This window comes from Mobula hypostoma, chromosome 2, assembly GCF_963921235.1.
Source record: "Mobula hypostoma chromosome 2, sMobHyp1.1, whole genome shotgun sequence".
NCBI classification, from domain to species: Eukaryota; Metazoa; Chordata; class Chondrichthyes; order Myliobatiformes; family Myliobatidae; genus Mobula; species Mobula hypostoma.
The window spans coordinates 51,518,312-51,531,170 of NC_086098.1; the positions used below are offsets into that span (position 1 = coordinate 51,518,312).

Genomic DNA, 12,859 nt, shown 5'->3' on the forward strand with positions numbered 1-12,859 from the left:
TGCCTTAAATGTGCATAGAGACTTGGCACAGCTGCCTGTTGCAAAGAATTCTAGATTGACCACTCTCTGGTTAAAGACATTCCTCCTCATCTGTGTTCTAAAAGGACACCCCTCTATTTTGAGGCTGTCTACTCTGGTCTCCCACCATATGAAACATCCTTTTCATATCCACTCTATCAAGAACTTTTACCATTCGATAGATTTCAATTAGGCCACCCCTCATTTTTCTAAATTCCAGTGAATGCAGGCCCAGAGCCATCAAACTCTCTTCATACGACAAGCTGTTTAATCCTGTAATCACTTTCATGAACCTCCTTTGAATCCTCTCCAGTTTCAGCACATTTTTTCTAAGATAATGGACCCATACCTACTCACAATACTCCAAGTGAGGTCTGTCCTGTGCTTTAAAGTCTCAACATTTCATCATTGCTTTGACATTCTAGTCTTCATGAAATGAATGCTAACATTGCATTTGCCTTCCTCACCACAGATTCAACCTGAAAATTAACCTTCACGAAATTCTGCACAAGGACTCCCAAATCTCTTTGTGCCTCAGATTTTTGTATTTCTCTCCAGTTAGAAAATAGTCAACCCTTTAATTTCTTATAACGAAGTGCATGACCATATACTTCCTGACATCATATTCCATCTGTTACTTCCTTGCTCATTCTACTAATCTAAATCCTTCTGTAGCCTCCATATTTCCTCAAAACTACCTGTCCCTCCGCTTATCTTCTTTGTATTCTCTGCAAACTTTGCAACAAAGCCATCAATTCCATTATCCAAATCACTGGCATATAACGCAAAAAGAATCAGTCCCAAATAGACCCTTGTGGAACACCACTGGTCACCAGCAGCCAATCAGAAAAGGCTCCCTTTATTCCCATTCTTTGCTTCCTGCCCATCAGCCACTATTTTATCCAAGCAACAATCTTTCCTGTAATACCATGTTGGGGAAGGAAGGAAAGCCACTAGCCACTGGCAGCCAACCAGAAACTCTATCGTCATATTTACCTGATGTTGCACCCACTGGAATAACCTTACTGGGGGCCTCTACGTTGTGGCTGTTCAAAAAAATGGAACAAGCCATGAATGACAAGCAGACTTCAAGCAAGGAATGCTAGGCCTCTCACCTAGCACTACCGAATGGACTTTGACAACGCCCACAAACACAGAGGTCAAAGACATTGCCAACTGCAGACGGTGAAAGCACAAGGTCTAAACTATTCTGCCAACCAGCACCAAATTGAATACACCAAATTCAAATCCCTAAAACAGATTACTTCCACTTAAGTATTCCAGCAGAAATCCCTTTAACACCTTTGATAAGAATGTAGTTGCAATGAATTGTGTGATGAGAAAGTTAGATTATGCATATAAATGTATGTGGAGCAACTAAGACATTAGAGAAAGCTGCAGAGCCTTTAATATATAGACAACATGATACTCTCCCTACAACCATAACATAGTTATACAGAATGTTGATATAAAAAAACACTGTTGGACAGTTAAGTTTATTTTTAAGTGGAATTTGGGATTTGTCAGATACTTGGATAACATGCACATCTTTTGTCATTGTGTTGTGCTTCTCAGTAAACTACTACTGATATGACCAAATCATTGTTTTATTGGAATTATTTGGAACTAAACAAAATCACGAAAAATTGCAGCTTACTACTGCTAAGATTGGACAAGAGCCATAAGAAAGGTACTAATAGAAGAGCTTTATAAAAGGGGGAAATATATCAGAAGATATTTTTCATCTACCTTTTTATCAGGCAGGTTAAAAAGGAATTCCCTATCAAAACGACCAGGTCTTCTGAGTGCAGGATCAATTGAATCAAGTCTATTTGTAGCACCAATTATAACTATTTCCCCCCTATTGTCCAGTCCATCCATCAGTGCCAGTAATGTTGACACTATAGAACTGAAAAACACAAGAATTAGTCATTTATCCTCATTGATAAATATGAACAGTCACAACACAACAGCATTCCTACCATCAAATACAGAGTACAACACTGAGAGTAAAACTAGATGTAAAACTGTAAATTTCAATTGCTTTGGCCACCAGATAGTAACTTCAAAAAACATTATGGATCATAACTATGAAAGTACAGTGTTGTTCAGGTTGTCCATCTTGGGTAACTGTAAATAAAAATGCTCATCAAGTTTATCCTACAGATAAATGTTACATTAGGAATGGACAACTACTCAAAGAATATTGTCCAAAACTGCAGAGGTTCTAATAGACCAACTTTCAAAATGAATCTACAAGAGAAACTCAACCATGAAGTTTGATGAAACTAAAAAGGACTTACAAATACAACTTCTTTTTCTGAAGAGATGGTAGTCCTAAATAATAGTTATACAGAAAGTAAACAAGCCCATCAACGAGTCTATACTGAACATCAAGCACCCATTTATACCAAACCTATTTTACTCTCTGCAATATCCAATCAACTCACCCCAGATTCTATCACAATTTGCACTGCCATTAACATTAACATATAAACACACATCTCAAGGAAGCATGTGGAAACACATTTCCCAAGACATGCAGATTGATAGGTTGATGGGCTGAACCTGGTGATTGGTGGTGAGAGGTAGCAGTGCCACTCACTGGACCACTGTACCCAGCCAATCCTCCAATACGAACAGAAAAACTATTACAGAATTTGGAGTTAAGCTCAGCATTCCTCAACTAGTGAGTGTAAAATCTCAGAGGCATCTAAATACCTTACTGACTTACCCCACTAAGGAGCAACAAGCCATTGTCTCCCACACCATCACCGACTTTATCCGCTCAGGGGATCTCCCATCCACTGCTACCAACCTTATAGTTCCCACACCTTACACTTCCCGTTTCTACCTCCTACCCAAGATCCACAAACCTGCCTGTCCTGGCAGACCTATTGTCTCAGCTTGCTCCTGCCCCACCGAACTCGTTTCTGCATACCTCGACACGGTTTTATCCCCCCTTGTTCAATCCCTTCTTACCTATGTTCGTGACACTTTTCACGCTCTTAAACTTTTTGATGATTTTAAGTTCCCTGGCCCCCACCGCTTTATTTTCACTATGGATGTCCAGTCCCTATATACTTCCATCTTCCATCAGGAAGGTCTCAAAGCTCTCCGCTTCTTTTTGGATTCCAGACCTAATCAGTTCCCCTCTACCACCACTCTGCTCCGTCTACCAGAATTAGTCCTTACTCTTAATAATTTCTCCTTTTGCTCCTCCCACTTCCTCCAAACTAAAGGTGTAGCTATGGGCACCCGCATGGGTCCGAGCTATGCCTGCCTTTTTGTTGGCTTTGTGGAACAATCTATGTTCCGTGCCTATTCTGGTATCTGTCCCCCACTTTTCCTTCGCTACATCGACGACTGCATTGGCGCTGCTTCCTGCATGGATGCTGAGTCCGTTGACTTATTAACTTTGCCTCCAACTTTCACCCTGCCCTCAAGTTTACCTGGTCCATTTCCGACACCTTCCTCCTCTTTCTAGATCTTTCTGTCTCTATCTCTGGAGACAGCTTATCTACTGATGTCTACTATAAGCCTACTGACTCTCACAGCTATCTGGACTATTCCTCTTCTCACCCTGTCTCTTGCAAAAATGCCATCCCTTTCTCGCAATTCCTCCGTTTCCGCCGCATCTGCTCTCAGGATGAGGCTTTTCATTCCAGGACGAGGGAGATGTCCTCCTTTTTTAAAGAAAGGGGCTTCCCTTCCTCCACCATCAACTCTGCTCTCAAACGCATCTCCCCCATTCCACTCACATCTGCTCTCACTCGATCCTCCCGCTACCCCACTAGGAATAGGGTTCCCCTGGTCCTCACCTACCACCCCATCAGCCTCCTGGTCCAACATATTATTCTCCGTAACTTTTGCCACCTCCAACGGGATCTCACCACTAAGCATATCTTTCCCTCCCCCCGTCACTTTCCGCAAGGACCGCTCCCTACGCGACTCCCTTGTCCATTCGTCCCCCCCCCCATCCCTCCCCACTGATCTCCCTCCTGGCACTTATCTTTGTAAGCAAAACAAGTGCTACACATGCCCTTACACTTCCTCCCTTACCACCATTCAGGGCCCCAAACAGTCCTTCCAGGTGAGGCGACACTTCACCTGTGAGTCGGCTGGGGTGATATACTGCGTCCGGTGCTCCCGATGTGGCCTTCTATATATTGGCGAGACCCAACGCAGACTGGGAGACAGTTTTGCTGAACACCTACGCTCTGTCCGCCAGAGAAAGCAGGATCTCCCAGTGGCCACACATTTTAATTCCACATCCCATTCCCATTCTGACATGTCTATCCACGGCCTCCTTTACTGTAAAGATGAAGCCGTACTCAGGTTGGAGGAACAACACCTTATATTCCCTCTGGGTAGCCTCCAACCTGATGGCATGAACAGTGACTTCTCTAACATCCGCTAATGCCCCACCTCCCCCTTGTACCCCATCCGTCATTTATATACGCACATTTCTTTCTCTCACTCTCCTTTTTCTCCCTCTGTCGCTCTGACTACACCCGTTGCCCATCCTCTGGGTCCACCCCCCCCCGCCTTTCCTTCTCCCTGGGCCTCCTGTCCCATGATCCTCTCATATCCCTTTTGCCATCACCTGTCCAGCTCTTGGCTCCATCCCTCCCCCTCCTGTCTTCTCCTATCATTTTGGATCTCCCCCTCCCACTTTTAAATCTCTTACTAGCTCTTCCTTCAGTTAGTCCTGATGAAGGATCTCAGCCTGAAACGTCGACTGTACCTCTTCCTGGAGATGCTGCCTGACCTGCTGCGTTCACCAGCAACTTTGATGTGTGTTACCTTACTGACTCAAGATAAGACAAGATCTGTCATATTCTTAATAAAGCAGCACTATTTTTCATCAGGGCTGGTATAAAAGGGGGATAAAGTGCATGCAGTGAAAAATCAATTTGTCAAAATAAATATTCAATCTAATGAAATTTGTCAAATTATCAGGCACATAGACAAAACCAATGCAGAGAATATTCAATATTCATACTTGTAAAAGTTCAGGCAAAGTGATATAAAAGATCAATTTAAAACTTAAGTGCACTTCAGTTCTGCAAAGGTACAGCGACTAAATGGACTGATTAGCAAAATTATAAGAAAGCAGAACAAATGTATGATATTCATTTTTGTTACTTCAGTGTAGCTTATAACCAAGCCATGCAGAAGAACCTATTTTAATTGATCCAAATATTCCATACATATTAAGGGCAGGAGAGTATTCAAAATAGAAGTTAACACAGTTGGCATTATCAATTCGCTAAGGAGATAGAAGTGTGCATCCATCTTCCTACTCCCCACACATTATCGACCCACATAACAAAAACTAGACAACTACCCACGGCAAAATGTTTTAAATTTAGCATTGAATTCAAATTCTAAATTTTCAGGTACAGATGGAATTTCAAATTAATATACGTTAAATGAGAATTTCATTATTCTATAGTATTAAATTATTCTATGCTAGCTCATTCCAAAACATTTAAAAATTCAACATGGAAAAGTATTCAGGAAAACAAATAAATTAACACAGGCTTTATAATTGATTTTCCTGCTATTTCTATTACTATTAGAGGAATAATCCTTTGGATGTGGCAACTGCAAAGGTTTTGAGTAATGGTGTTCAACATGTTCATATATCAAATAAGCTGGCAAATTCTTGCCCTCCAAGCAACTTCACAAGATTGCAGCTACAACAGAATTCATAATTCCTTACCTATGAATTTGATCTTGTCTGCTTGAACGAACTGGTGCCAGGCCATCAATTTCATCAAAAAAAATTATGGACGGTCGCATTAAGTAAGCCTATAAAAAATTAAATTTTGAACTAGGCCTACAAATTCTATATAAAAAGAAGAATTATGCAATATCAATGGGAAATATGTTAGCAAAAGTTTTCTTTACCTGATCAAACAGCAGCCTGAGTTGGCGCTCAGACTCTCCTACCCACTTGCTCAGGCAGTCCGCACCTTTCCGCATGAAGAATGAAACCTTCTTGTCTCCCACACTGCACTCATTCGCCAAGGCTCTGGCCATCAGGGTCTTGCCTGTTCCAGGAGGCCCATAGAATAAACAACCCCTACGTCATTCAACAAAAATGGGATTTATAAATGGACATATTTTCACAAACATTTCCTATTTCTCCTCTCCTCCAGTTATATTAAAGCCCTTGACTAACATACCTAAAGTTAATGCTACATCTAAAAAATGGTATCGAACCTTCTCAAACCCAATGACATAGTTCGGGCTCCAAGGTAAGTCTCAATTCAGAACTTTCCATCTCGGTCTGAATCTGCAATCATTGAACTAAGATCAAAGTGTGGCTTAAGAGACACATTTCTTTCATTTAAAGAGTAAACATTTATTTACTCTAAGTCAAAAATCATAGATTTTCTTCATATGGAGGAACTAATAAACATATCAGGACAGACAATATTAGTTAAAAAGTACCATGGCTTCCAGCAATAAAATAAAGAAATCCTATATTTAATCCAGTGGGTATAACTTCACTCCCCCCATCACCGAACTATCTCCACAAGCTATGGACTCATTTTCAAGGACTCGTCATCTCATGTTCTCAATGTTTATTGCTTATTTATAGAATTATTTCTTTTTTCCTTTTGTGTTTGCAGTTTGTAGTCTTTTATACATTGGTTGTTCGTCCTGTTGGGTGCAGACTTTCATTGACTATTATGGTTCTTGGATTTACTGAATATGCCCATAGAAAACAAATCTCAAGGTTTATATGATGACATATATGTAATTTGATAATAAATTTACTTTGAACTTTGAAGTAATTGCTTTAAACAATCATTATACTCTAACTCTGTTGAGCAACCAACAAGTATGAGCTAAGTAAACAAACAGACTATGTCAATTGAGCTTCATATTAGAATATTTAGGAAGAACTTTTACTTTTTTGATAGTTACTGAAGCACCTTAAGTTGTTTTTTCCTCCAAAGATACCATACAAATGTTGTTGACAGCTGTTACCAAAAGAAGTCACATGCCTTTTATACAATCACTAAAAACAGAATAACTAATATCACTACATGACACTTAAATTAGTACTATTTTCATATTCTGTAAAGTGTGTAGTCAACTACAGATCCTTGTTTAAACAGATGTTATACCCACATCTGAATCCATATCCAAACATTCTATAGTCAATCACAAACACAGGTCAGAAGACAATAAACACAACACTTCTGAATTACAAGGTATTAAAATAAATCTGAATCTACTAATTACTTAACAATACAAAATGCAATCTGAAGTACAAGAAATTTTGCACAATGTATTTTATTTGAATATTTACTCAAATACATTAAAGTTTTAAAATGAAAACGCCTTGCTCTTTCATGTACACTTCCCTATAACATACTGCATGATTTGTAAAAGTGATGTGATCATCAGCATGCTTAATGACTAACCATATTGTTATCCAAGACTACAAAAATAAGCTGTCCATTGTCAATCATCTTAGTTAAACAACACTTGGGCCAAACAGAAGTACCTCTACAAGATTAGTCTAAAGTCAAGCTAATATTACAAAATAGACAGAACTGGCCACTTGCGATATAAACAGAGAAGACTGGTTACCCACAAAGCACCACTGGGTCCTGAAGGCTAGAATGTCCCTTGATGGAAGATAAGGTGCAGTAAAATGAGCCTACAGTGGATCAGTGTGGTAAGCCAGACAGAGTTAAGGGGAAAAGACAATGACATGATTTAAAATAGCAGTCAACTGGAAGCTCACAGATACCTTAGCACAATGAATGAAAATGCTCTGCAAAGCAGTGATTCAATCTGGCTTTTTCAGTGTTGAGCAAGGCAAACACTAAATGCAATATGTTAAACTGGAAGTGTAAACACTGCATCTGGAAGATTGCTTAATTCCAGGGTTGGCAAAAGAACAGGTATTGCACCCTCCTTGATTGCATGGGAAAGTGCTATGAGAAAGGGAATGGGTTTTCAAGATTGCTTAATGTAACTTCCAGTACACAAGTGTAAAGGAGGACAAAATAACTGTTATTCTGGATCTGATGTAGCTCAAAAGAAACACAATATTAAAAAACAATAAATACAAATATGTAATACAGGAAATGATAAAAGTATTGGTGGTAGGGGATATGGAGGGGTGGATTAGTGGGTGGATGTGTTGATCAGCCTTACTGCAAGGGGAAAATAACTGTTTTTGAGTCTGGTGGTCCTGTTGTGGATGCTACGTAGCCTCAACAGTCCATGAGCAGGGTGGATGGGAAACTTCACAATGTTATAGGTCATGATGCTCATGGAGATAGCAGGGAAAACCAGAGGATCACAGACAGAACAAATCATTTGGAATGCTGAAAGGAGAAGACTGGGGAAGATATGCCTGGAAATTACAAAAATTACAGTGGGTGATGGCCGAGAGGAAGGAGAGGACAACAGAAATCCTACATTTGCTCTGGTTGGAAGGAGAAAAGTTAAGAGCAGAAGTGGAATGAATAGAGAAATGCTGTACAAAGGCTATACCAACCCTGGAAAGGAGAATGAGAATTATAGAGAAAAACAAAGGCATCTCAGAAGCACTGGTATAGGAAGTCTCATCACCAGAATAGATACAATACAAATGGAATAATTTTCCAGTAAACAGGGTGGGAAGATGCTTTGTGTTATAACTGAGGGAATATCTCAACACATAATGGATATTATTCACTGACCTATTCCCTGAGATGGAATTGGAGAAGTCAAGGAAGATAAAAGCCACGTGAAAAGTGAAAACAGAGTGGGAATGATCAAATGATCATCAAATCTAATTCTTCCGAAAGAAGCAGCAGCACCAATATAATTGTCAATGTATCAGGAAAAAAATGGATGTGGGAAGCACCATCAACCCCCAGGTAGGGCTGAAGCATATCCACATATGCTAGTGAGTAACAGAATAGCTTACACTCCTGTGTGTTCCCTAAACTAAAATATGACTCTGATGCAAAGTTAAAGGAGAAACTGTTCAATATAAGACAATTTCACATGAACAAATGAGGATAGAGGTGGAGGAAGATTCTTCAACAAAGTGAAGGATCATCAGGCCATCTTGGCACAGGATGGGACAAACAGACTAAATATGGAAAATATTGAAGTGGCAGTGAGCACAGGTTTCATAGATGCAAGTGCAAAGGGACTCGAAAAGGGGAAAAAAGTCAAGGCAGAAACAAATGATGGCAAGAGAAGGCTGAAACATTCAATGGGGCAGACAGGCTTTTGGAGCAAGAAAGGACATAGAAGCAGGCTGTGCAGAGCTGAAGGACTTCGATGCTGGAGACTGGAAGGAAAATATCCCATTATTCAATTCTAACATTTAAAAACAATACCTTGGTGGTTGAATCTTGAATCGTTCAAATACTTCAGGATAGAGTAGAGGAAAAACAACCATTTCTTTAAGAGCTTGAATATGCTGACTTAACCCTCCAACACTATCAAACCGAACCTAATAAAACAATTCATAAAAATTAAATGAGGAATCATAAATCTTCACAAGGTTGATGTAAACTACATCATTAAAAATGAACTGTAGAATATATTGGATTTATAGCTTAATAAAAATAGCACTGAAAATAAACTTGGTTATAATAAAAACTCATTGGCTAACTGGTATGTATTAAATAATATAACAAATGCAAAACCAACATGTTGAGTTTACAGACTGAGCTGAGTTGTTTGCCAAAATTAACATTATATATACAAAAGAAAACTAATTGTTATGTAAAAAGCCTGGTCAACTATTATACAATTGCCTGAACCAACTTTTAACAGGATAGTGAACAATTAGCTGTTTATTTGAAAAAAAAGGCTCAAGAATGCTTCAAGAGTATCTTAACTAGCTGTAAGGAGGATTGTTGTTTTACAAGGTAAATAATCTGCTGACAGAAACAAAACTAATGACATCAATGTCAAAAGGAACAGCAGCAAAACAAATGCACAGCCTGAAAAGATTAAGAAAATAACACCAAATAGATGACAAATGAAATTTAATATGAACAACTGCTAGACAACAATTTAAGGAGGGGAGTAAAGATCGAAATAGAAACTAATGAGGCCAAGAGACACAACATAGAAGAAGACCCTGAAGGTAGTGATGAATAGTTTAAAGAATGTAAGAAACAGAAAGCACAGGCCAACACATAGGGAAAATAACAGATTTCAATATATATAACGAGGGATAACAACTTGCATTTACATATCTCTTTTATTGTAGGATAAGGTAATGTTATACTGGACAATATGAATCTGAACAATACAGCAACAAATATACCGCATATAGTTTTGATTGCTGAGCTCATTTACACCATTCAAACATGGAAGGTACAAGGCTGTGCTATAAAAATTCAGGCAAACACATTAATGGTTTGAGAACTGTTTTTAAAACTTTTTTTTCCCGAGTAGCACAAGAATACAATTATTAAAGATTCAATGAATAGAAAAATTGAATGTTAATAATATTTCAAAAGCAGTTACCAATTCCAGAATCTAGGGAGACAAGCTTGAGCTTAAATGAGGAGTGTATGAGTGGTGATTGTGTAAATGTAGATTGGGGTTATCCAGGTGAAATGTAAAGGGAGCAAGAGTACAAAATCTAAAAGACAATGGATGAAAGCTGCTGCACAAGTTGACAGTGTTGTTAAGAAGGTGTATGGTGTGTTGGCCTTCATCAACCGTGGGATTGAGTTCAAGAACCATGAGGTAATGTTTCCGCTACACAAAACCTGAGTTAGACCTGACTTGGAGTACTGTGTTCAGTTCTGGTCACCTTATTACAGGAAGAGTGTGGATACAATAGAGAGAGTGCATAGGAGATTTACAAGGATGTTGCCTGGATTGGAGAGCATGCCTTATGAGAATAGGTTGAGTGAACTTGACCTTTTCTCCTTGGAGCAATGGAGGATGAGAGGTGACCTGATGGAGGTGTATAAGATGATGAGAGGTATTAATCAAGTGGATAGCCAGAGGCTTTTTCCCAGGGCTGAAATGGCTAATATGAAGGGGCATAGTTTTAAGGTGCTTGGAAGTAGGTACAAGGGGGATGTCAGAGGCATCCACAGAGAGTGCTGGGTGCCTGGAATGCACTGCCAGCGAAGGTGGTAGAGGCAGATCAATAGAGTCTTTTAAGAGCCTCTTAGATAAGTACATTGGTCTCTGAAAAATAGAGAGCTACGCAGCAGGGAAATTCTAGGCAGCTTCTAGAGTAGGTTACATGGCCGGCATAACATAGTGGACCAAAGGGCCTGTAATGTGCTGTAGATTTTCTGTGTTTCTATGTTCTAAAATTTGAAGAAATGTACAATTGATGGAAATTAGTGCTTTGATCCTTGCCAGAAATTTGTTATAACTGAAACAATCATACATCATCAAATTATGCCACCACACAATGCATAATAATTAACTCATATTAAATGACATAAAATTAGAAAAAAATCTATTCTGTGTATTTTTAAAAAACAGAACACTTACTGATGCATCTAAGTGCATTGGATCTACATCAGCCAGACTGGCACCAACTTTCGCACGTTCCCTAAGGATTTCACTTGTCAAATCTTCTGTTCTAACGTTCATTGGAAGACACCTGTTCAATCATTACTAGGTTACAAATTTAATGCAAATTTTCAAATTCTACCTGAACTTTAAGTTTTACTTCACTCTCCATAATTTTCATCAATATTCTGGGCAGAATAAACGTTTGACTTTTTATTGCATTAAATGCTGACATGAAACACCATCAAATTTGGCAGAATTAGATACAGCTCTTTGTTTTGGCCTAACTTCAGGAAGAAGTTCCTGCAGAATCAGTAAATCATTCTCACTAAATACAGCAGACATCCTGCTGTCAATTTTTTTAAAAAAACATACAAAGTATAAAGTCCTTTGGCCCAGATGATCCACCCCAGTTCTAAGGGGAGTAATAGCATTAGTTTTATCAAATCATTTATTATTTCCTGTATCTTTCTCCCATACACCATAAACTTCCTTTTCATTTTCCTTACACCTATCCATCTACATTAAGGAGTAATTTACAACAGTGAATTAATCTGCCAGAATGTCTTTGAAATTTGGAAGGAAACTGGGGCACTCAAAAGAAATCCACACAATCATGGAGAAAACATCCAAACTCCGCTAAAGCAGAACCGTAGGTCAGAATCAAAACAGGATCCCTGGTGCTGTGAAGCAGCAACATTAACTACTGTACCATTATGTAACATACAATTAAAATTAAGATTATAATTGAATCAGTGAGGAATGGTTTTGTTACTCAATATACTGAAAAAAAAATATCAATTTGATCAACTTTCAAATCCAGTTTTCACAAAACACATCACCTAACATTTTTGTACACCAGTACTGACTGACCAAACTTGTACGTTATATTACAATAAAATCAAGATTGTCCTTTAAGAATTCAAAAAATTCAGAAGAGGAAAATAGTACAATAGAAAATACATGAAAACTGACAAATTACAATCAAATGTAACTTCAATACTTCAAATAGCTATATTGTCACATATTACTTTTAAGTCATGCTAAAACACCTAATGATCATGTTCTTTTAAAATACAGATACTTGTTACTATATTTCACCTGTTTCTAGCTCTTGCCATGCTTTTGGATTTCCTTCTTTCAAAACGTTCTTCATCGGATGACGAGGTGGTATCGCTGCTATGGATTGCATGTTTCTTCCTTCTTTTTAAAGCAAAAGGCAAGTTAAGAGTAATAAATTTATATTTTTATATGAAAAAATGATTGCAGGTGAGACTTGATGGACTGACTACCTGCCATTTTCACATATTCCCTG

At 38.5% G+C, this 12,859-nt stretch overlaps 1 protein-coding gene across 1 annotated transcript in view; it reads right to left on the reverse strand.

Moving 5' to 3' along the window:
• Positions 1 to 12,859, reverse strand: part of atad2b (ATPase family AAA domain containing 2B) — a 200,965-nt gene that overhangs the window by 73,465 nt on the left and 114,641 nt on the right. The window contains exons 9-14 of the mRNA XM_063036823.1: positions 12,646 to 12,747; positions 11,524 to 11,635; positions 9,387 to 9,502; positions 5,935 to 6,109; positions 5,747 to 5,835; positions 1,768 to 1,927 (exon numbers count right to left, since the gene is read on the reverse strand). Coding sequence (XP_062892893.1) covers positions 1,768 to 1,927; positions 5,747 to 5,835; positions 5,935 to 6,109; positions 9,387 to 9,502; positions 11,524 to 11,635; positions 12,646 to 12,747 — 754 coding nt within the window. The remainder of the gene's footprint in view (positions 1 to 1,767; positions 1,928 to 5,746; positions 5,836 to 5,934; positions 6,110 to 9,386; positions 9,503 to 11,523; positions 11,636 to 12,645; positions 12,748 to 12,859) is intronic.